Source organism: Bos taurus, chromosome 26, assembly GCF_002263795.3.
Source record: "Bos taurus isolate L1 Dominette 01449 registration number 42190680 breed Hereford chromosome 26, ARS-UCD2.0, whole genome shotgun sequence".
Taxonomy (NCBI): domain Eukaryota; kingdom Metazoa; phylum Chordata; class Mammalia; order Artiodactyla; family Bovidae; genus Bos; species Bos taurus.
In genome coordinates this window covers 46,163,931-46,186,437 of record NC_037353.1, presented here as the reverse complement: position 1 = coordinate 46,186,437, position 22,507 = coordinate 46,163,931, and the positions used below count along the sequence as shown (strand labels likewise).

Here is a 22,507-nt window from a genome sequence, read left to right as displayed (position 1 = left end):
TATAATTTTCTAATATGAACCAACAGGCAGAGAAGATGGTAACTAGTATCCCAAGGACCACCTTCCCCAAGCTAGAATTCGGGTTTCTTTCTTAAAAGGGAGGGAAAGTGGTTGGTTGCCGGAACCTCTCTGGAGCCAGAGTCTTTGTTCTCACAACTGTCCAGGGAGGTGACAATGTTACTATAAACCTCTAATAAGGCAAACGCTATTCTCTTATGCAACTTTTTATCTCTGTGCGAATGGAAAGGGGTTATACCCTTGAAGGTCAGAGCCTTGGGAATGGGCCCTTCTCTCAGTTTCAGGCTCTAGGCAACCAGTTCTTAACTTGCAGCCAAAGCAACAGATGCAAAGGTGAAAGTAACAGAAACAGATCTGATACAGAGGCAGATTTGTTCTTCCTTATGGGAAGAACTGTGTGCGACACAGTTTGGGCAGAAAACATTTAACTATTCTTTGGAAGTGTTGCCTTATGTGACTCTACTGGAAGTTACTGTCTCACCATTTTGCTAACCAGATCCTCCCAACAACCTGTGAAGGGCAAGGCTTATTATTTCAAGTTTCCTCATGGGGAAAATGAGGCTCTGGTAGTGAGAGAATTCCCAGGGTTGTGCGGGAACTGGAGCCCTCAGCTAAGCCAGGACATCCCCCCCGAGTGGCTCCCAGGGGGTCCTACCCGAGCTCCGAGTCTCTGATGCCCGCTTTAGCCTTCGCTGCCTCTGTGCTGACTTCTCTTTTTCACTTGAATGCGTTTCTTATCTTCTCCAAGGCTGAGGTCACCCTTTGTGTCAGTAGGAGTCTGTTCTTGTTCCTCTCAGTCCTGGCAAGAAAAAGCAGGAATTCTGAAAATCGGCAATTATCCCTCCTGGTTCCTTTGTACAGTGCCCCGTAAATAATTTATTTGGATCGAGGGACTGGAGACTGAAAACATATATTGGATCTTGCTGCAACCAGATGGATTCTATGTTCAGAACTTGAGTGCAGTGGGAAAAAGAAGTGTGTCTTTGAAATCAGAGGAGACTGAGTGACCCGAGAACACAGGTGGAAGTGCTGGAGGCGGGTGGACAGCGTCAAGAAGGAGTATTTTCATGGCACATAAAGGTCACCCTCAAGGTGCCCACGTGCAGACCCTACGTGCTTTATGGCTGGGGTTGGCAAACAACGCAGTCTGGAACTGGAAAACTCCGGGAGAGGTCTGAGCTCAGGCACTTTCCAAGTGCCTCCTGCTGCACTCGATACCTGGATGAAACAAAGAAAATTGTGTTTGCCAGGCTCGCTCGCTGAAGTCACAGGATTCCACGTATCATGCAGCAGTCTGGAATTCCTACAAAAACTCATCAGAAAGGGTATGTGGCCCGCCACACGGACACAGTCGTCTACCCGACTTTTCAGATCAAAACGTTTAGTACAGAGTTGAAAAACCATGTGATGGTCATGGATTTTGTGAAGAGAAACTGGTTTCCCTCCCAGAGAAGAGCCAAAGTTTGTATCATCCATATGTATCAAGGCCTGAAGACAGCTGAGCAGACAGCCAGCAGATATGAGGTAAGGCTGAATTGGGGCGCACACCTCATTCCGAGAAATGGAGTGCTACTCTTCAAACAGACAGCTCAGATGTTCTATCTGGTCTGATAAATTAATCATCGGTTTAGTTTTTCTCAAAGGATTTGGAAAAGACTTTCTCATCTCTTAATTTATTTCAGTTTTTGAAATATGAGGGGGGGGTGGAATTGGATAACTGAAATTTACACATGACACACGTCTGCCCTTACAAACATTTAATAGTGCTCTAAAGAGCTGGATAATTTGTATCCACATTTAGAAACTGCAGTATATTTCTGGGGGTTAAATTTTCTTAGCTCTGTGTGTTTGCAATCATCTGTCTTTAAAAACAAATTCCCATTTGTTTCCTGATGCATTTTGCAGGAGATTATCTATGCCGTGCTTTGATCAAGTTAACATAGAATGATTTAAGTTACACCAGTAAGAATGGGCTTTTATTTTTTGATAGTGAGATGTTATTTTTAAACAGGGACCTCTTTTTGTGGGAGAAAAAAGGAGAACTTGGGAGACTGAGAATGTCACAGTTAAATAAACACATTACTCTGAAGCATATTTGTATTCTGTAACTAGAATAAGCCACAAGCAGTTATCCTCCAGAAGGTAAACACACACGAAATCTGATCAGGTCTTTATTGTACATGGAATAAATTATGAATGACATTGTAATTGATTCCCATATAGCTCACTTACCCATCCCTTTTGATAAATGTAACGTGCAAATTGCTAATGTTTTATGAAGAGGTAACCTTTCTGAATACTGATGCTGTTGTTAGGAAAGGCTTCCCATGAATGCTGGCAAAATCCCTAGTTCTTTTGTTTCCCACACTGGGCTTCCTTATTCCAGGGCGATGTCAGAACCTGTTCTGCTGGGTTCAAGGCTGGCTTCTCCCAGTGCCAGCCCCAGGATTGTCAATTTCCATGTTCACCACAGAGATATAAAGGCCACAGAAATAATGGTGTTAATTAAATTCAGTAATAGTTGTTCATTAGTTCATTGCCCAATCAACAAGAGAAAAAGGTGTGCAATTAGAATATAATTGAAGGAAACCAGAGATGTTATTATTCACAAAGAATTAATCAGATGGGGACAGAATTTTATCATTGTGTAGTTTTCGCTGAGGTTATTTTTCAGTCCTCCAGAGAGAGAGAAAAACTTGTTGAATTATATCAGCTTGCATTTTTAAAAAGTGTTCATGGGTCCATTTTAAACCCTCAAGGGCAAAGAGCAGCTCCTGTGTCCTCAATTTTTTTTTGTATGTATAAGACTTTGTTTATTCCTTTAGCAACACTGAAGGTAACAGTGTGGAAAACTGCATCTTTGTAGGAGACTGTAAAAAACATCTATTGTACTGGCAGCCGCAGTTACAGCAGGTTTGCGTGATTCAACTCTGCTCCAATCCCCATTTCCAAATACAGCCAACAATTGTGTGCCTGCTGCTTGAGAGTAACCTGGAGTCTCAAGTCTTATGTTAAAGTGAGTCTGAGACCCACGGCAATCAGGTCAACTGAACTCTCTTCACCACGTCTGTGATGTGAAAGGTGGCCAGGCAGGGCCTGCTTCTTCCGCTCCAGCGCAGGCCAAGTTTGAACCCTCAGACAGGAGCTGAGCCTCTGATCCCCCTGAATTCCAAGCTCTGTTCTTTCACTAGCAAACATTTCAGCTTAAAATATTCCACATCCATTGAACTGTTCTTCCTGTTACTCCCACTGGGGAACGGCAGCACCATTTAGGTTAGGAAACCCAGCAAGAAGGCAACTTCCTGGCTCACTTCTCAAGCTGAACTGATGAGAGCCCAATTAACAGCCTCTGGGTTCTGTTAGACTTGGCCCAGTGACCCCTTCTCTCTCAAAGGCTCCAAGGCCGTTGGTTAACCTGCCAGGGCTTTAACCATAAAGTACCTGATGGGGTGAAAAATGAGCCTGGTCAGTGGGATGAACTCTCAATGCACAAAGGTGCTGGATTAAAGAAACTGGCTGCCTTGCCAGGAAAAGTGAGTTTGGGGTATTTTGCTTCTATAAAAACCTTCTGGATTTCAGGTCCTTCCCAGGAGGACCTACAGATTTATTTGAGCTGAGTTTAAGGTCTAAGGCTGGCATTTTTCTAAAACTATCACCTTGGTTCTGAGATGTGTTAACACTTGGAGATACTGCCTCTCATCTGAGAGGCAGTGACCCAGCTTAACTCTGACCCCAGGATGGTCCAGCCATACTCAATCCCTGTCTGAAGCTACCTTTAAATAGGAACAGCAAGCAGATGTGTTGTGCTGAAAGGCAGAGAGGATTGGAGGCAGATGGTGGTGAGCAGGCTGAAGACCCTGGTCTTCACGTTTGTAAAGCCGCGATCCCTGCTGACTCCAACAATGCCCCAAACTATTAAAAAAGCACAGTATGCTCAGGACCTTTGTCCTTCTGCAAACATACTTGATAAATTTTGGACATCAGAATAACTGTAACCGGGCAAGGAGGTGGATGTGCATTTGAGTTCTGGTTGCTGTCAACATGGCAAGCGTGGCCACCTTCCAAGATTTTCTATGAAGTGCTGTGTGCATGGTTTCCCTGATCCAGGAAGGGAAGCCACGTAGAATCCAGAGATGTGCTCATGTCTCCCAGTGTCGGAATGTGACGTGGCATCTGTTGATGCTTGAAGGCTTTCTAATGATGGGCACAGGCCAGGCCATGCCAGCCACGTTTTGGCCATCTGTCTTCTTGTAGGTGACAGTTTCTGCTGCATTTAATCATTAGATGGACCAGGGAGAGTTTCTGTGTTTGGTGGTCACCATCTGGCCATGCTTCTCAACATTTCCTCAAACCTTTGGCATTTCCGCCTCTTCTTCCTAATCTTCCTTTTTGGGGGGAAGGGAATGGGGGCTTCGGCGCTCAATTCCAACTGAATATAAGCATCGTGGCAAAATTTCATCATTTTTTTTTAATTTACTGACTTTTTGCACATATTTAACTACACTTTGACGAGCTTAGACATATACACACATCCATGATACGATCACTGCAACCAAGGTGCTAAACACACCCATCACTACTAAAGATTTCCTTATGTTTTTTGTGTTGCTTTTTCTGTTTGTATTTTGGCGGTAAAAGTATAATATCTATCTCCTTAACATATGTTGAAGTAACAGTGTCATATTATTAAGCATAGGCATTGTGTCATATAGGAAAGTGCTAGAACTTATTCATTTTGTGTAACTGAAGTTTTATGTTTTATGAGTAGCATTCCACATTCCCCCTCCCCTAGGTCCTGGCAACCACTGTTTTATTTTCTGTTTCCACGAATTTGCCTGGTTTGGATACTTCATATAAATGGAATACTGCAGGGCAAACCATGCCATTTGCCCTTCTGTGACTGGTTTATTTCACTTCACACAATGTCTTCTAATTTTATTCGTGTTGTCACAAATGGTAGAGTTTTCTTCTTTTTTTAAGGCTGAACAATATTCTGGTATGTATGTACTGGGGCTTCCCAGGTGATGCTAGTGGTAAAGAACCTGCCTGCCAATGCAGAAGACATAGAGATACAGGTTCAATCCCTGGGTCAGGAAGGTTCCCTGCAGGAGAGCATGGCAACCCACCCCAGTATTCTTGCCTGGAGAATCCCCATGGACAGAGGAGCCTGGTGGACTACAGTCCACAAGGTCACAAAGAGTCAAACAGGATTGAAGTGATTTAGCACAAATATACGCATGTATGTATTACATTCTCTTTATCTGTTTATCTGTCGGTGGATAATTGGATTGTTTTCTCTTGGTGAACTTTAAAAGCTACACATGCCTATGACCCAGCCAAGGCCCCTGTGACCCGAGTTTGCTGTGTGTGTTTGTCAAATTTGCTGTATTCCTTCAAAGAGCAGTAAACTTGATTCTGACGTGAGGTTACTTGAAAACACTTTGATCCTTTTGAGCCTTACTTTTTGGCAGACTTTAGTCAAAGGAATTCTTCTCAATCATGGATGGTTTTACTCTCCAGAGGATATTTGGTGATGCCTGCAGACATTCAGACATTTCTGGTTTTCATGATGCAGGAAAGATGTTCCTGGTACCCGCTGGGTAGAGGCCAGGATGCTGTTAAATATCCTGTAGTTCCCAAGACAGTCCCTGACCCCAGAACAATGAGCTGCTCATCCTGAAACGTCCTCAGTGTGGACGCTGAGAAACCCTGGTCTTGGGCTAATTCAGCCCCACTATTTATTAAAAATTTATATATATGTATAACTCAATCACCTTTTTGTACAGCAAAAATTAAAACAGCATTGTAAATCAACTATACTTAGATCAAATAAATAGATGGGGAAACAGTGGAAACAGTGTCAGACTTTATTTTTCTGGGTTCCAAAATCACTGCAGATGGTGACTGCAGCCATGAAATTAAAAGACACTTACTTCTTGGAAGGAAAGTTATGACCAACCTAGATAGCATATTCAAAAGCAGAGACATTACTTTGCCAACAAAGGTCCGTCTAGTCGAGGCTATGGTTTTTCCTGTGGTCATGTATGGATGTGAGAGTTGGACTGTGAAGAAGGCTGAGCACTGAAGAATTGATGCTTTTGAATTGTGGTGTTGGAGAAGACTCTTGAGAGTCCCTTGGACTGCAAGGAGATCCAACCAGTCCATTCTGAAGGAGATGAGCCCTGGGATTTCTTTGGAAGGAATGATGCTAAAGCTGAAACTCCAGTACTTTGTCCACCTCATGTGAAGAGTTGACTCATTGGAAAAGACTCTGATGCTGGGAGGGATTGGGGGCAGGAGGAGAAGGGGACGACAGAGGATGAGATGGCTGGATGGGATCACTGACTCGATGGACGTGAGTCTGAGTGAACTCCGGGAGTTGGTGATGGACAGGGAGGCCTGGCGTGCTGCGATTCATGGGGTTGCAAAGAGTCGGACACGACTGAGTGACTGATCTGATCTGATCTGATATATAATATTCTTTTTCATGTTTATTTCCACTGTGGTTTATCACAAGCTGTTGAATGTAGCTCCCTGTGCTATACGGTAGGATCTATTGTTTATCCATCCTGTATATAATCGTTTGCATCTGCTAATTCCAAACTGCCAGTTCACCCTGTACCACCACCCCTCCGCCTTGGCAGTCACAAGTCCGTTCTCTAGGTTCCTGAATCTGTTTCTGTTTTACAGATAAGTTCAGTTGTATCATATTTCAGATCCCATTTATAAGCTGTATCATGTGATATTTGTTATTCTCTGTGTGACTTCACTTAGTATAATAATCTAGATCCATCCATGTGGCTGCAAATGCCATTATTTTCACTCTTTTTATGCATGAATATTATTCCATTGTTATTTGTGCCACATCTTCTTTATCCAGTCCCCGATCAGTGGACACTTAGGTTGCTTCCATGTCTTGACTGTTGTACATAGAGCTACTATGAACATAGGGGTGCGTATCTTTTTTAATTATAGTATTGTCTGGATAATGTGAAGTCAAGTGGACCTTAGGAAGCATCACTATGAACAAACCTAGTGGAGGTGATAGAATTCCAGCTGAGTTATTTCAAATCCTAAAAGATGATGATGTTAAAGGGCTGCAGTTAGTATGCCAGCAAATTTGGAAAACTCACAAGTGGCCACATGCCGGGGTCCAGCCCAGGTGGATCCAGGGAATTCAAAGCGGGGACGGCATCGGCGAGGATCAGGAAACAATTGCTTAATTAAACGTTAATTAAGGATATAAAAAGTGGTGAAATAAGGGTAGCTCAGTGAAGAAATTCAGTGGAGAAAAGAGGCTGAATAACTTGGCTTACGTGGAAAGCTAATAAAATTCCAAAATAAGGAATTTGCATCACCTACGTAGGCCACAGGCGTCCTCCCATTCTCCCGAAGGAGAGGAGACACTAAGGCCTCCCCGGTCAGATCTTAGAAGCCCAGGCGTAGTTAGTAGGCTTGACGAGCCTCCATGCCCCAGATGAAAATTCAGCCAGAAGGTGAGAGAAAGAACGACATGGGGAGACCAAGCTTTGGTGAACAAGTCCTGCACATTTTTTTCCAAAGTAGTATTTATACCTTAAGTTGTGCATAGGGGATAATGGGGGAAGGGGTAGAGTCAGCAGTAAGCCAGGCTTTCTTCCTGCAAACTTATCATATGCAAAAGTTTAGGTGATTTACATCATCTTCTGGCCAGGGGGCCTGTCAACATTTTAAGATCCTTTTTTCAGAAAACTTACTTTTCTCTAAAGGTGATTATTCTAAAGTCAGGCACCACCCTCCGAAAGCATTAGATAAGGCTGCATTCCTATAGGGCAAAGGTGTGGAGGGCTATAACAAGAAAAAGAATTAACTCAAGGGTCCAAGGTTACAAACATTAAAGCTACTACTTACATTCCTATACACCAATTATATAATCAGTACACTGCCAGGGACACAGTAGGTAAGGGATATGGAAACTTAGCAGCAAACATTGGCCCAACAAGTGAAAAGCCCTTCACCAATACAATTTCTAATCAGTCTTTTAACTGCTCAAAGGAATCTGTATTTAGGCAGTTTAGAACATCTCATGCCTCTCACGGTTGTGAACCAAAACACTCTTGTCACGCCCAGGAACTTTATTAACTGGAGCTGTAAGTTAACTCTTTTTCAGAGAGAGATGGTGGGGGACAGCCCCCCCATAAAGTCAGAGGTGTAGGTGAGAGCACAAAGCAGTAAAGTAGGCAGACTCTGGTTTTGGGGGTAGATACTGGAGAATTTCCAGGGGGACTCCTGAGGCTCGATCCTGCCTTTGCGTATGCCGAGCCTCCTTCCTCATGACCTTTGTCACGGGTGGAGTTCCTCATGCTGGCTCCCAGCAGCCACAGGACAGGAAAAGGTCAGTTTTCATTCCAATCCCAAAGAAAGGCAATGCCAAAGAATGTTCAAACTACTACACAATTGCGCTCATTGCACATGCTGGCAAAGTAGTGCTCAAAATTCTCCACACTAAGCTTCAATAGTTTATGAACTGAGAACTTCTAGATGCTCAAGCTGGATTTAGAAAAGGCAGAGGAATCAGAGATCAAGTTGCCAACATCTGTTGGATCATAGAAAAAGCAAGAGAATTCCAGAAAAACATCTACTCTGCTTTATTGACTACACTAAAGCCTTTGACTGTGTGGCTCACAACAAACTGTGAAAAATTCTTCAAGAGATGGGAATACCAGACCACCTTATCTGCCTCCTGAGAAACCTGTATGCAGGTCAAGAAGCAACAGTTAGAACCAGACATGAAACAACAGACTGGTTCCAAATTGACTGTATATTGTATATTGTCACTTTGCTTATTTAACTTATATACAGAGTACATCAGGCTAAATGCCTGGCTGGATGAAGCACAGACTGGAAAAATATCAGGAGAAATGCCAGGAGAAATATCAATAACCTCAGATATGCAGATGACACCACCCTTATGGAGTAAAGTGAAGAGGAACTAAAGAGCCTCTTGATGGAGGTGAAAGAGGAGAGTGAAAAAGTTGGCTTAAAGCTCAACATTCAAAACATGAAGATCATGGCATCCGGCTCCATTACTTTGTGGCAAATAGATGAGAAAACAATGGAAACAGTGAGAGACTTTATTTTCTTGGGCTCCAACATCACTGCAGATGGTGACTGCAGCCGTGAAATTAAAAGATGCTTGCTTCTTGGAAGAAAAGCTATGACACAGACAGCATATTAAAAAGCAGAGACATTACTTTATCAACAAAGGTCATCTAATTAAAGTTATGGTTTTTCCAGTAGTCACATATGGATGTGAGAATTGGACCATAATGAAATCTGAGTGCTAAAGAATTGATGCTTTTGAAGTGTGGTGTTGGAGAAGACTCTTGAGAGTCCCTTGGACTGCAAGGAGATTCAACCAGTCAATCCTAAAGTCCTTCCAATGAATATATTGGAAGGACTGATGCTGAAGCTCCAATACTTCGGCCACCTGATGCGAAGAACTGACTCCTTGGAAGAGACCCAGATGCTTGGAAAGATGGGGATGACAGAGGATGAGATGATTGGATGGCATCACTGACTTCATGAACATGAGTTTGAGTGGGCTCTGGGATTTGGTGATGGACTGGGAAGTCTGGTGTGCTGCAGTCCATGGGGTTGCAAAGAGTTAGACATGACTGAGCGAATGAAGTAAAATAAATGCCCAGAAGTAGAATTGCTGGATCATACGGCAACTCTATTTTTAGTTTTTTTGAGGAACCTCCATACTGTTTTCCATAGTTCAGCCCCACTATTAAGGCCTGCTGTTTGTGAGTTCAGTTCAGTTGCTCAGTTGTGTCTGACTTTACGTTCCCATGGACTGCAGCATGTCAGGCTTCCCTGTCAATCACCAATTCCCAGAGCCTGCTCAAACTCATGTCCATCCAGTCTGTGATGCCATCCAACCATCTCATCCTCTGTCGTCCCCTTCTTTTCCTGCCTTCAATCTTTCCCAGCATCAGGGTCTTTACCAATGAGTCAGTTCTTTGCATCTTGGGGCCAAAGTATTAGAGCTTCAGCTTCTGCATCAGTTCTTCCAATGAATATTCAGGGTGGATTTTCTTTGGGATGGACTGGTTGGATCTCCTTGCAGTCCAAGGGGCTCTCAAGCGTCTTCTCCACTCCCACAGCTCAGCACCACAGTTCTCAACACCACTTAACGCCCCGTGTTTGTGATATCTCACTACCAGGGCCAGTGGGCACACAAACTGTCTCCAGCTCTGAGTGAGCCCCTGGACGCGTCTGGCAGGCTTCTGTCCAGTAGTTCTTTTCCTGCGTTCAGGTCGTTCTCCCTGTGTGTGTGCTTGCGTGCTCAGTTGCTAAGGTGTGTCAGACCCTTGTGACCCCAGGGACTGGAGCCCTGCAGGCTCCTCTGTCCATGGGATTCTTCAGGCAGAAATATTGGAGCGGGTTGCCTTTTCCTTCTCCAGGAGATTTTCCCGACACAGGGACTGAATTCACGTCTCCTGCGTCTCTTCCATTGGCAGACAGTTTCTTTTCCCATGTGCAAGTCAATATTCAGCCAAAGACTGGTGGGCCCCTTTTCAGGTTACTCTCTTTCCTTGCTGTTCTTTGGTATTTCACTGCACAAATTATGGCTACCTCAGCCTCTCTGAATCCTCACCTCTGCCTCCTCCACTCAGTGAGATGCCAGGCTCTCAAGTTTCCCTTCCTGATACACAGCCTGGAAGATGCCACTCTGGGGACAATTGTAGGGCTCACCTGTCTGGTTCCCCATCCCTCCAGGATTATAGCCCTACGCTGTGTGTCCAGTGTCTGGAAACAGTTGCTTCATAGCTTTTGTCGGGTTGCTCCATCATGGTCAGTAGTAGATGTGCCTGCCCACATGGTTGTGATGTCCCTGGGGCTTCCCAATGGTAAAGAATTGCCTGCCAGTGCAGGAGGGGCAGGAGACATGGGCTCAACCCCTGGGTTGGGAAGATCCTCTGGAGAAGGAAATGGCAACCCACTCCAGTTATCTTGCCTGGAAAATCCCATGGACAGAGGAGCCAGGTGAGCTACAGTTCATGGGGCCACAAAGAGTTTGACATGACTGAGCATACACACACACACACACACACACACACACACACACACACACACTGGAAGTTGAGAAACACCACTCTGGGCTTTGATGAAAGTTTTCCAGTTGTTGAAAGGAGCCCTTAGGTAATGTGAAATAAAAACACTTAAGTTTTCTGTGCTTGAGCTTCCAGAGAACTTTATTCAGGGAATAAAGAAGTCATCGAGACCTAAGAGAAGATGAAACAAACATTCCCTTTCTGCTCACAGTTGCCAAAAGGTGCAGAACAATGTACCTGTTTCCCAACCAAGCTGAAGAAACTTCGCCAGATCAGAGGCTTCTGAGTCTCACTTTTCTTCCTGAAGTCTTGGCCTCTGAATGATGCTTTCCTGGGATGTGTTGGTGGTTCTGGCTGCAGCAAAGGTGCTGAGCCCTCCAGAGTCAGGACTCAAAAAAGGACAGTTTGCAAAGGACAATAAGTATTTCAATTCCCTTTGCTACCCAGTGAACAGGTCGGAATCCTGTGCCTCATGCCCAGGACTTGAGAGTGTAGTTGGTAATCCTTCTAGAATTTCCTAGAAGCTTCAGCCACTCATCCATTTACAATGGTTGGTAGCCTCTGTCCAGATGCAGGAGGGAATCCAAGAGGCAAAAGATGGAGTGACTACCCTTGGGAATCAGCGCTTCCACTGACCACTGTCTTCCCTCGTCTCCCTGCTCTTGCCAATGGGAGGCTGGCCGTGAGGGGGTGGGGTCCTGAAGAGGCACAGAGGTAAGAGGTTGGAGATGAGTTTTGGTATGTCAAGAAGCATACCTGCTGACCGACATCTCCAAATTAACTGCAATGTGAATTCTATGAAAGGTGAAGTACAGGTTGATCTGGAACATTTACAGCTGAGCCTCTTGAAATGGATCTGACGTCATTTTGGCCAACTTGCCGGGAGAAATATCAATAACCTCAGATATGCAGACGACACCACCCTTATGGCAGAAAGGGAAGAAGAACTAAAGAGCCTGTTGATGAAAGTGAAAGAGGAGAGTGAAAAAGTTGGCTTAAAGCTCAGTATTCAGAAAACTAAGATCATGACATCAGGTCCCATCACTTCATGGCAAATAGATGGGGAAACAGTGGAAACAGTGGCAGACTTTATTTTTTGGGCTCCAAAATCACTGCAGATGGTGACTTCAGCCATGAAACTAAAAGACACTCCTTGGAAGAAAAGCTATGACCAACCTAGATAGCATGTTAAAAAGCAGAGACATTACTTTGCCAACAAAGGACCATCTGGGCAAGGCTATGGTTTTTCCTGTGGTCATGTATGGATCTGAGAGTTGGACTATAAAGAAAGCTGAGCACTGAAAAATTGATGCTTTTGAACTGTGGTGTTGGAGAAGACTCTTGAGAGTCCCGTGGACTGCAAGGAGATCCAACCAGGCCATCCTAAAGGAGATCAGCCCTGGGTGTTCTTTGGAAGGACTGATGCTAGAGCTGAAACTCCAATACTTTGTCCACTTCATGTGAAGAGTTGACTCATTGGAAAAGACTCTGATGCTGGGAGGGATTGGGGGCAGGAGGAGAAGGGGACAACAGAGGATGAGCTGGTTGGATGGCATCACCGACTCAATGGACATGAGTTTGAGTGAACTCCAGGAGTTGGTGATGGACAGGGAGGCCTGGCATGCTGCAGTCTGTGGTGTCGCAGAGTTGGACATGACTGAGCGGCTGAACTGAACTGATCAGGAAGCTGGGCATGGGTAGGAGGACCATGGCTACATTTCAGCCAAGACAAGACAGAGGAGATGTACGTCAAAGGTGGGCTCTGTGACTAAGAGTGGAGGCACTGGATGGCATCTTCCTGGGGTCTTGTTAGCTCAGTGACCTTGGCAAGTTTCTTGATCTCTTTGAGTCTTAGTTTCCTTATCTGTGTTCATGAGAAGCATGGTGGCATCTGACATACAGGGCTGCTGGGAGGATTAAGGGAGATAATCTATAAGAAAGCTGAGCCTCGGGCATGGCACAGAGGCAGCATTCCTTGAGGTGAGTCGTCACTGGAGTTCACGCTCCAGTGTGTCTTTTTCCATCATCCCCAACTCTGAAGCAGAGCCATGGCATGAAGACATGGCCCCTGGGGCCCAGGCTAATTGTGACCAGCACTTTGAGGATGCTGCCCCTTGCCAGAAATCCTGTTTAAATTGGGTGAACATCCCTGCTCTCCTTCCCCACCCTCAAAGTGCCAAGTGACAGGAACCGATGACCTTCTGTATCCTTGGCTCAGCATTCTCCATCCCCAGACAACTCAGGGATTAGTCACCACGTTGTCCATGAGCTGCATGTACAGTTTCTACTTAGAGCCCACCCAGGCCTGTGGTCCAAGTTCCGTCTTTGACAAGAGATGATAGAGAAGGTGAGTTCACACACATCTGATTCCTGCCTGGTGAAGCCAGGGTTAGGTCAGGAAATATAGCAGGGGATCTCTCATGAAAGATGCACCCTCCCTTAGAAGACCTGCTCTGCTCTGCTCTGAATGGGGTTTGTCACCTCATAAAGGGCTGAACGGCCCTCATGCTGTAGGGTCCTTCATAAGCCCTGGGGAGACCTTTCTAAGAATATAGACCCCTAGGCTCTGGGAAAGGGGAGAGTGCAGAAACCTCTGGTTCTTTTGTTTTTTCATTTTGAAGCTTTTAGATTTTAAGTGCATTGGGAAATCATTGGAGAATTTCAAGCAGAGGAGTGGCATATTCTCTTTTTTTTATTGAAGCGTAGTTGATTTACAATGTCGCATTAGCTTCAGTTGTACAGCAAAGTGATAAACACACACACACACACACACACGCATGTGTTCTTTTGCAGATTCTTTTCCCTTATTACAAAACATTGAACATTATTCCTATCCTATACAGTGTGTCCTTGTTGTTTATCTGCTGTACATACAATGGTGTGTATGTATGAATCCCAGTCTCCTAGTTTGTCCCTCCCCTTCGCCCTTCCCCTTTGGTAACCACAAGTTCATTTTCTAACTCCGTAAGTCTGTCTCTGTTTTGTAAATAAGTTGATTCTGCGTATTAAGTGAAATCATGTGACGTTTGTCTTTGTCTGACTTACGTCACTTCGTGTGACAACCTCTAGGCCCATCCATGTTGCTGCATCCTTTTTTAATGGCTTTTTAAATCTTTTTTATGGCTGAGTACAAAAATCTCTTTTTTAAAACTTGAAAACCAGGTGATTAGGATACAGGTCCGGAGCCTTGATCTGGAAGTTTCAGACTGATATTTTCCAACCACATGAGCCAAGGAGAAAGTGACAAAGAAGGCCGTGTGAATTGCCTGTGCTGAGAAAGCTGAAGTGAAGGGGGAGAGGGCATGGGGCGAAACGATCAGAGGGCAGAGTGTCTGGACCGCTCCGTGCAAGGAGAGCCGAGATGGGGCTGGAACAAAGGGGACTGTGTTGGTTGGTCTCTGAATTGCCCCATTGATCCCCACCACAGCTGTGCAAGGCACACGAGCCCTGTTTTTCCAAAGAGAAAATTCTGCGAGACCCAGGAAATGATGCCCAGAGACAGGAGCGGCCGAAGGAGGCTCTAGTCACGTCAGCTCTGCCATTGTGCTTCTTGCTTGGCGTTGGGGGTAAGGAGCGGGAAGCAGCCTCTGTCGGGACAGCTATAGCTGGGGACTCCCCCGGGACGACAGAGTGGGCCCTGGAGAAAGTGGGCTCTGCCCGAATCGGGTGGAAGGAGGTGTTAGAGAGCCCCCAGCTCTCCTCCTGCTTTGGGCAGCTCTTCTTCTTCCTGCGGCTTTTCCACTAAGCACCTCCTTGCAGTTTGTGAGTCCCACGTGGGCTCGTAGTGTCCTCTGTTTGTTTTTTTGTCCCTGGTCCTCTTCCTTCTCTAGGGGAGCAGATGGACTAAAGGGGAGATACTTGGCTGGATTGCTTTAAAAAGTGTATCCGGGGCCTAGTGTGTGCCAGGAGCTGTGCTTGGTGCTGGGGACACGGAGGTCCAGACGGCAGTGCTGCTGTCTCTTCTCGTCCTCTGCTCAGGGAGGCAGCCCGTCGGTGCCAAGTCAGGGTCTACACGAGCCCGTAGACCAGAGAACTCTGCGAGACCGTACTGGGAAAGAGAGCTTTGGGCACATTCTTCACAGAAGAATGCGAGTTTCCCGTGACCCAAAGGGACCAGGAGAATCTGGGCTAAGAATGGAGAAAAGGAAGACACTTCAGGCAGATGGGATGGCAATTTCTAAGCAGCGGCACAGGCAGGCAGAACCTAAACAAAACCCGGTCATCTGTAGAATTGCAGCTAGAATTTGCTGGAATTGCTGAAAGAGGGGAGCCAGGTGGAGAAAGAGCTCCTGAAATTTCCTTCAGGTTCCCTTGAGTTTGTGGCTGAGGACCAATCTGTGCTGTGAAATTCCACAAGGCCAAAGAACAACTGGCAAGGGAAGAAAAGCTCCTGGGATGCTATCAGATGAACAGTGCTCAGAGCTCACTCAGGGCCATGGGTCGTGGACATTCCCAACCATCCAGAATGCAGAGACCTCCCTGAACGGATGGCAAGCTCAGTGGAGCTTCAGTAAGGGCCCTGCCTTGGAAGTCCGCTTAACCAGCCCCAAAGGAAAGGCTATTTCTAAGTCCGTGTGTACTCAGTCACTTCAGTTGTGTCCATCTCTTTGCGGCCCCATGGACTGTAGCCCTTCAGGCTCCTCTGTCCATGGAATTCTCCAGGCAAGAATACTGGAGTGCGTTGCCATGCCCTCCTCCAGGGGACCTTTCTGACCTAGGGGTGGAATCCACACCTCTTACATCTCCTGCCTTGTCAGGCAGGTTCCTTTACCACTAGTGCCACCTGGGAAGCCCCATTCCAGGTCCATCCTGTAACCACTTAAAATAGTCTTAAAAGAACCAAGCTGTTTCACAAGTTGTTTAACTGCCTGCCAGAACACAGTTCAACACTCTTTAAAAGATTACAACAAAATCCATCAAGTCATAATAAAAAACTAAAAATATCTGGCATCCAGATAAAGCTTTCTATATATTCAAAGAAGCAGGAAAGTATGATTTAACCAGGGGAAATTATGATTAATAGAAGCAGATCCCTAAACGGATGGAGAGATGATGGAATAGCAAGCAAGGACTTTTTAAAAAGCTCTTGTAAATACTATAAACATATTACTATCCCTTTAAATTCAAGGATTTAAGGGAAGATATTACCATAAATGGGAAGAGAAATAGTTGACATAAAAATAAACCAAATAGAACTTATAGAGAAGAAAATAAAGTGATTCTTTAATACTATCTGAAATGGAAGTTTTGCTAGGTGGTATTAACAGGAAATTGGATGCTATAGAAGAAAAGATCAATGAAATTTCTGATTGAACACAAAGGAGAAAAAAAGAGGGATCGATATAAAAACATCCAAGACCCATATAATTAGAATCTTAGAAAGAATAGGTATGGGGTGAGGGTACGGAAAAGTTTTGAAGAAATAATGGCTAAAATTTTCATAATGTAGTGGAACTTATGTCAAAGTATTGCTTGTCATGTGTATCTTATAATATACAGGCCAGGTATACTTGGCAGAGACCAGATCAGCAAGATCGGCCCATGTTGTGTGAAATAGTATATGTTTCAGTGTTTCCACTGTGGTGGTGCACACGCATTATCAATCAGCGTTCTCCAGTCCAAGGGGGTTGTTTCTTTGTTTCCTTGTGCTCTGTATAAGTTAACTGAGGAAATTGTTTATTTACTTAGGAGATAATACCAATTTCATGTAGGATCATACGTAGTTTCAGCTCTGATTGGCTATTCAGTTCTGTTCAGTCACAAAGTTGTGTCTGATTCTTTGTGACCCCATGGACTGCTGCATACCAGACTTCCCTGTCCAACACCAACTCCTGGAGCTTATTCAAACTCCTGTCCGTCGAGTTGGTGATGCCATCCAACCATCTCATCCTCTGTCGTTCCCTTCTCCTCCCGCCTTCAATCTTTCCCAGCGTGAGGGTCTTTTCTAAGGAGTCAGTTCTTCACATCAGGTGGCCAAAGTATTGGAATTTCAGCTTCAGCATCAGTCCTTCCATGAATATTCAGGATTGTATTCCTTTAGGATTGACTGGTTTGATCTCCTTGATACCCAAGGGACTCTCAGGAGTCTTTCCAACACCACAATTCAAACGCATCAATTCTTTGGTGCTCAGCCTTCTTTATCGTCAAACTCTCACATCCATACATCACTACTGGAAAAACCATTTGACTAGACAAACCTTAGTCAGCAAGTAATGTCTCTGTTTTTAAATATGCTGTCTAGGTTTGTCATTACTTTTCTTCAAAGGAGCATCTTTTAATTTCATGGCTGCAGTCACCATCTGCAGTGATTTTGAAACCCAGGAAAATAAAGTGTGTCACTGTTTGCATTGTTTCCCCATGATCTTCATTTTTTGAATGTTAAGTTTTAAGCCAGCTTTTTCACTCTGCTCTTTTGCCTTCATCAAGAGGCCCTTTAGTTTCTCTTTGCTTTCTGCCATAAGGGTGGTGTCATCTGCATATCTAAGGTTATTGATATTTCTCCCAGCAATCTTGATTCCAGCTTGTGTTTCATCCAGCCCAGCATTTCACATGATGTACTCTGCATATAAGTTAAATAAGCTGGGTAGCAATATACAGCTTTGACATATTCCTTTCCCAATTTGGAACCAGTCTGTTGTTTCGTGTCCGGTTCTAACTGTTGCTTCTTGACCTCCATACAGATTTCTCAGGAGGCAGGTAAGGTGGTCTAGTATTCCTGTCTCAAACAATCTGGGCAGATAACTATCTGTGTTATTCTTCTATTGCTGCAAAGCAAATGATCACATACTTAGTTTCTTGAAACAATACCTATTTATTATTTTACAGTTTGGTCCCTCTGTATAGGGTCTTTCCAGGCTGAATCAAGGTGTCAGATGAGTTCCTCTACAGATGTGATCACATCTGTAGCTCAGAGGCCTCTTCCAAGATCCCTGGTTATTGTCAGAATTCAACTCCTTGTGGCTGCAGTACTAAAGTCCCCATTGTCTTGATGGGTCTCGGTTGGCACACTCAGCTCCCCGAGGTTGTCCTCAGGCCTTGTCGTGTGGTTCTGGCCATAGGCAGTTCACAGCATGTTTGTTTGCTTCCTCAAGGTCAGAAGGACAGTCTATGCTGCTTTGAATCGCCCTGACTTCATTTAAGGACGCATCTGATTAGGTCAGGTCTACCTAATATGATCTCCCTTGGATTAGCTCCACAGCAACAGATTCACAGCCTCAACTGCATCTGCAAGACCCTTTTGCGATATAACGTAATTTAGTTGTAGCAATGATAGCCCATCGTGTTTACAGGTTCTAGTCACACTCAAAAGAAAGAGAACTTTTGGGACATGTGAGTATTCTGCTTACTGTACTATATTTAAAACCTTTGTATCTGTGCCAAGAGGGAAATCATAGGAGCCCTGGAGTTGAAGAAACACAGGTGTGAACCTCTATCTAGGAGCATCATAAGAAAAGGAGTCCCTAATCTGTTCTAGCTCATGACTGTGCCCCTAGCAACAGGTCAGCCTTCAAGAAACATTGTGGAGCATGTGTGTGAGTGAGTGAGTGAGTGAACAAAAGTGTACAAAGTGTATTTTAGCTGAAAACCTGAGGCCAGAGTGAATGGTGATTGATGGCTTCAGGCACGGAACACAGCGTCCTCTGATTTGATATGTATGTTAGGCTCCCATCCACAGTCACTCATTTTTTACTGATCAACAGATAGATGAATAGACAGACAGACATCAGCTCTAGTTTGCCAAAATGATGCTCCAAAATAGAGGTCAGTCCTGCTCCCCTTTTCATTAATCAAATTCCTAATAGAGAAATTATTTAATTTCCTCTCTGTGAGTCTAATTTATATCCCTTCTTCTTCCAGAGAAGACTTGGAGACAGCTCCAAAAAGGAGTGTCTTGGAAAATATCCAGAATTTAGGAATAATAATGTATCAGAGAAACAAACAGGGCTGAAGACAAAAATGAGGGCATGATTTTCCTAAAGCAGGCAACAAATTGCTTGCCGTTCTGTACTGAGGACAAGAAGCCTCCTCCCAGAAAGCCACGGCAACCAGGGGCGAGGGGGTGGGCCCTACCCTGCGGAGGGCTCAGAGCCTCTGGTCCAGCCCTCCATTGACAAGAAGTTCATGAAACTCAGAATTTTAGCCACAGATGTGCTCAGCTCCTTGCTAATGAGTTCTGGACAGTGCTGCCTTCTCCAGTGTAGCTGCTTTGTGGCACTCTATAGTTTCAGAGGAAGCCTGTTCAGCGGTGGTGGTTTAGGTGTGTGAGTTAATGGACATGAAGAGGGGCCCAGGTGCACAGGAGATGTGTGGGCTCAGTCACCGTTTGCTCCTCACTGTTGATGTAACACCCAGGACGGAAGCTGAGCTGTGAGCCCAGCACGTGCGTCCCACTGTGCCAGCCCTCGGTCACAGGAACAAAGATCTGAAGACTTCCCGTGCAGTGCTGCTGTTCAGTTGCCAAGTCACATCTGACTAACTGGGACCCCACGGACCGCAACACAGCAGGCCTCCCTGTGCCTCACCATCTCCCGGAGCTTGCTCAAACTCTTGTCCATCCAGTTGGTGATGCCATCCAACCATCTCATCCTCTGTCGTCCTCTTCTCCTCCCTCCTTCAATCTTTCCCAGCATCAGGGTCTTTTCAAATGAGTCAGTTCTTCACATCATGTGGCCAAAGTATTGGAGTTTCAGCTTCAGCATCAGTCCTTCCAATAAATATTCAGGGCTGATTTTCTTTAGGATGGGCTGGTTGGATCTCCTTGCAGACCAAGGGCCTCTCAAGAGTCTTCTCCAACACCACAGTTCAAAAGCATCAATTCTTTGGCACTCTGCTTTCTTTATGGTCCAACTGTCACATCTGTACATGACAGCTGGAAAGACCATAGCCTTGATTATATGGACCTTTGTCAGCAAAGTTGTGTCTTTGCTTTTTTTTTTTTTTCCCTTTCTCAAAGGATGGAATATTTTGTATTTGCCCTGATTTTGTGTCTTGACTTCATGTACCATTGTATAGTGACATTTTTAGTTGAAATACAGTAGGACTAAAAATATTGATATAATACTAGTAAATCATGTTGGTATGTGTGGTTGTCACATAGGATTCACAGGAGATTTAAATTCACAGTTGTCAACGTAAAGGATTCATGCTATTTAGCTTCTTCATGAATCTATACCATGAAGGAAGAGCTTTTCGCAACATATTTCACTGAGGGAACTACAAGGATGATAGGCGTAATACTATGTGTCAACTCATGGATTTCTAAGCATTGCTCACAATACAGATCTGATTTTCAACATCAGGGTTCTTTCAGTGTCCTTGAACAGCGTTGTTTTTTTGTTCAGTTCAGTTGCTCAGTCGTGTCCAACTCTTTGCGACCCCCATTGAACCGCAGCACGCCAGGCCTCCCTGTCCATCACCAACTCCCAGAGTTTACCCAAACTCGTGACCGTTGGGTCGCTGGTGCCATCTAACCATCTCATCCGCTGTTGTCCCCTTCTCCTCCAGTCTTCAATCTTTCCCAACATCAGGGTCTTTTCAAATGAGTCAGCTCTCCAAAAACTGGAGTTTCAGCTTCAACATCAGTCCTTCCGATGAACACCCAGAACGGATTTCCTTTAGGATGGACTGGTTGGATTTCCTTGCAGTCCAAGGGACTCTCAAGAGTCTTCTCCAACACCACAGTTCAAAAGCATCCATTCTTCTGCAGTCAGCTTTCTTTATAGTTCACCTATATATTCGTCTGCTTTAAGTCCATCAAGTTTGTCCAAATCAATGAACATCTCAGTAGCATTCCCAGGCGAAGTTTAAGGGAAGCTGTGATGCTCCACTGTCCTTGAAGGAGTCCACATGGAATGAAGAAGTACTGTGGGAGGTCTATTAGTGACCACCATGCCTTGGGTCACAGGAGGTCCTGGTAAGGAACAAGGAACTAACAAGCTCCCACCAACCAGGATTCCCGCCCCGGGTGCACTCCCAGCGCGTTTCCAGCAGGAGTCATGTCTTTGCTTTTTAATACACTGCCTCGGTCTGTCATAGCTTTCCTTCTAAGAAGCAATTGTTTTCTAATTCTATGCAATACTTCCACAATAAATGGCCCCTCACTCAGGTCTGGCTGTGTCATTTGCGGGGACCAGTACAAAATGAAAGTGTGGACCCCAAGTTAAACAATCTGGGGAAAATAGTCATTTAAGTTTCTAAAATATGTCTCTTTCCTTTCTTCCATGGTCTTTTTCTTGATTTGTTATGACGGTTTTTATTTGCTATTGAAGGTTAGTCCAAGTAAAAACAATTAAAATTTTAAATTATTACCATAAATTTTACTGTTCGTCTTTGTATTATATGATGCCAGTTTTAACACAAATACATACAAATACGAAAGCATTGAACTCATCTGTGAAATTACTGAAATGATACCATTTTTATTTTTTAATCTCATCCATGCATATATGTATTCTTTCGAGAACAATGGAAACTCTGCAGAAACCAATTCAGATTTTAATTTCATTCCTTGGTATAATCATATTTTACCAATACTCTCTACTTCGCTTTACTGATGAGTAGGGAAGGACCGAAAGGAAAGGGGACTGTGGTTGCCCATCTCTTCGTTTCCTTCTAGGCCATTCTTTTCAGCATAAGTGTGTGGCTAGGAAGGGCTGTAACAGAAGTAAGAACAGATATGATAGTGTTACCAGTTTAGTTTAAGGGTTGGGGAAGGGATAGTCAGGAGTTTGGGGTGGACATGTACACATTGCCGTATTTAAGATGGATCACCAACAAGGACTTACTGTATGGCACATGGAACTCTGCTCAATGTTATGTGGCAGGCTGGATGGGAGGGGAGTTTGGGGGAGAATGGGTACATGTGTATATATGGCTGAATCCCTTCTTTGCCCACCTGAACTATCACAACGTGTTTGATAATTAGCTGTACTCCCAATACAAAACAAAAAGTTCAAAAAAAACAGAAATTGGTAAGAGGCCAGACAAGAAATTCAAGCAAGGCTTTATGGGGCTCCTGCTGCAGCAGCGGCAAATGAGAACAAGTGTAAGGGCCCCTTGCTCAGTCCCTAAGGGGATGTGTGAGCTGATTCCTTGTACGGGGTGAGGGTAATGGTGTGTCCATGGGGCAGGCTGGAGGGGTGGCTTGCCCATGCCTTTGGTGGTATCCAGAGTAGTTGGCATGCACAGTACTCTGCTTTTGTCCCCAGCTCTTCAGAAGGACTTCTCTGGTGGCTCGGGCAGTAAAGAACCTGACTGCAATGCAGGAGATATGCGTTAAATCCCTGGGTTGGGAAGATCCCCTGGAGAAGGGTTGGCAACCCACTCCAGTATTCTTGCCTGGAGAATTCCATGGACAGAGGAGCCTGGTGGGCTACAGTCCACAGGGTCAC

The 22,507-nt window shown here is 44.7% G+C and overlaps 1 protein-coding gene across 7 annotated transcripts in view; it reads left to right on the top strand.

The window, feature by feature from the left end:
- The window catches only part of C26H10orf90 (chromosome 26 C10orf90 homolog), a 393,139-nt gene that overhangs the window by 145,027 nt on the left and 225,605 nt on the right, over positions 1 to 22,507 (top strand). Inside the window, exon 1 of one of the 7 annotated variants that reach the window (XM_005225870.5) lies at positions 819 to 1,542. The exons of 4 other annotated variants lie outside the window; for them this stretch is intronic. In XM_005225870.5, the coding sequence (XP_005225927.2) occupies positions 1,303 to 1,542 (240 nt within the window). In that variant the 5' untranslated portion in view covers positions 819 to 1,302. Of the gene's footprint in view, positions 1 to 818; positions 1,543 to 22,507 lie in introns of those variants that run through there. 2 more of the 7 variants (XM_015460793.3, XM_005225868.5) reach the window with 2 other exon arrangements.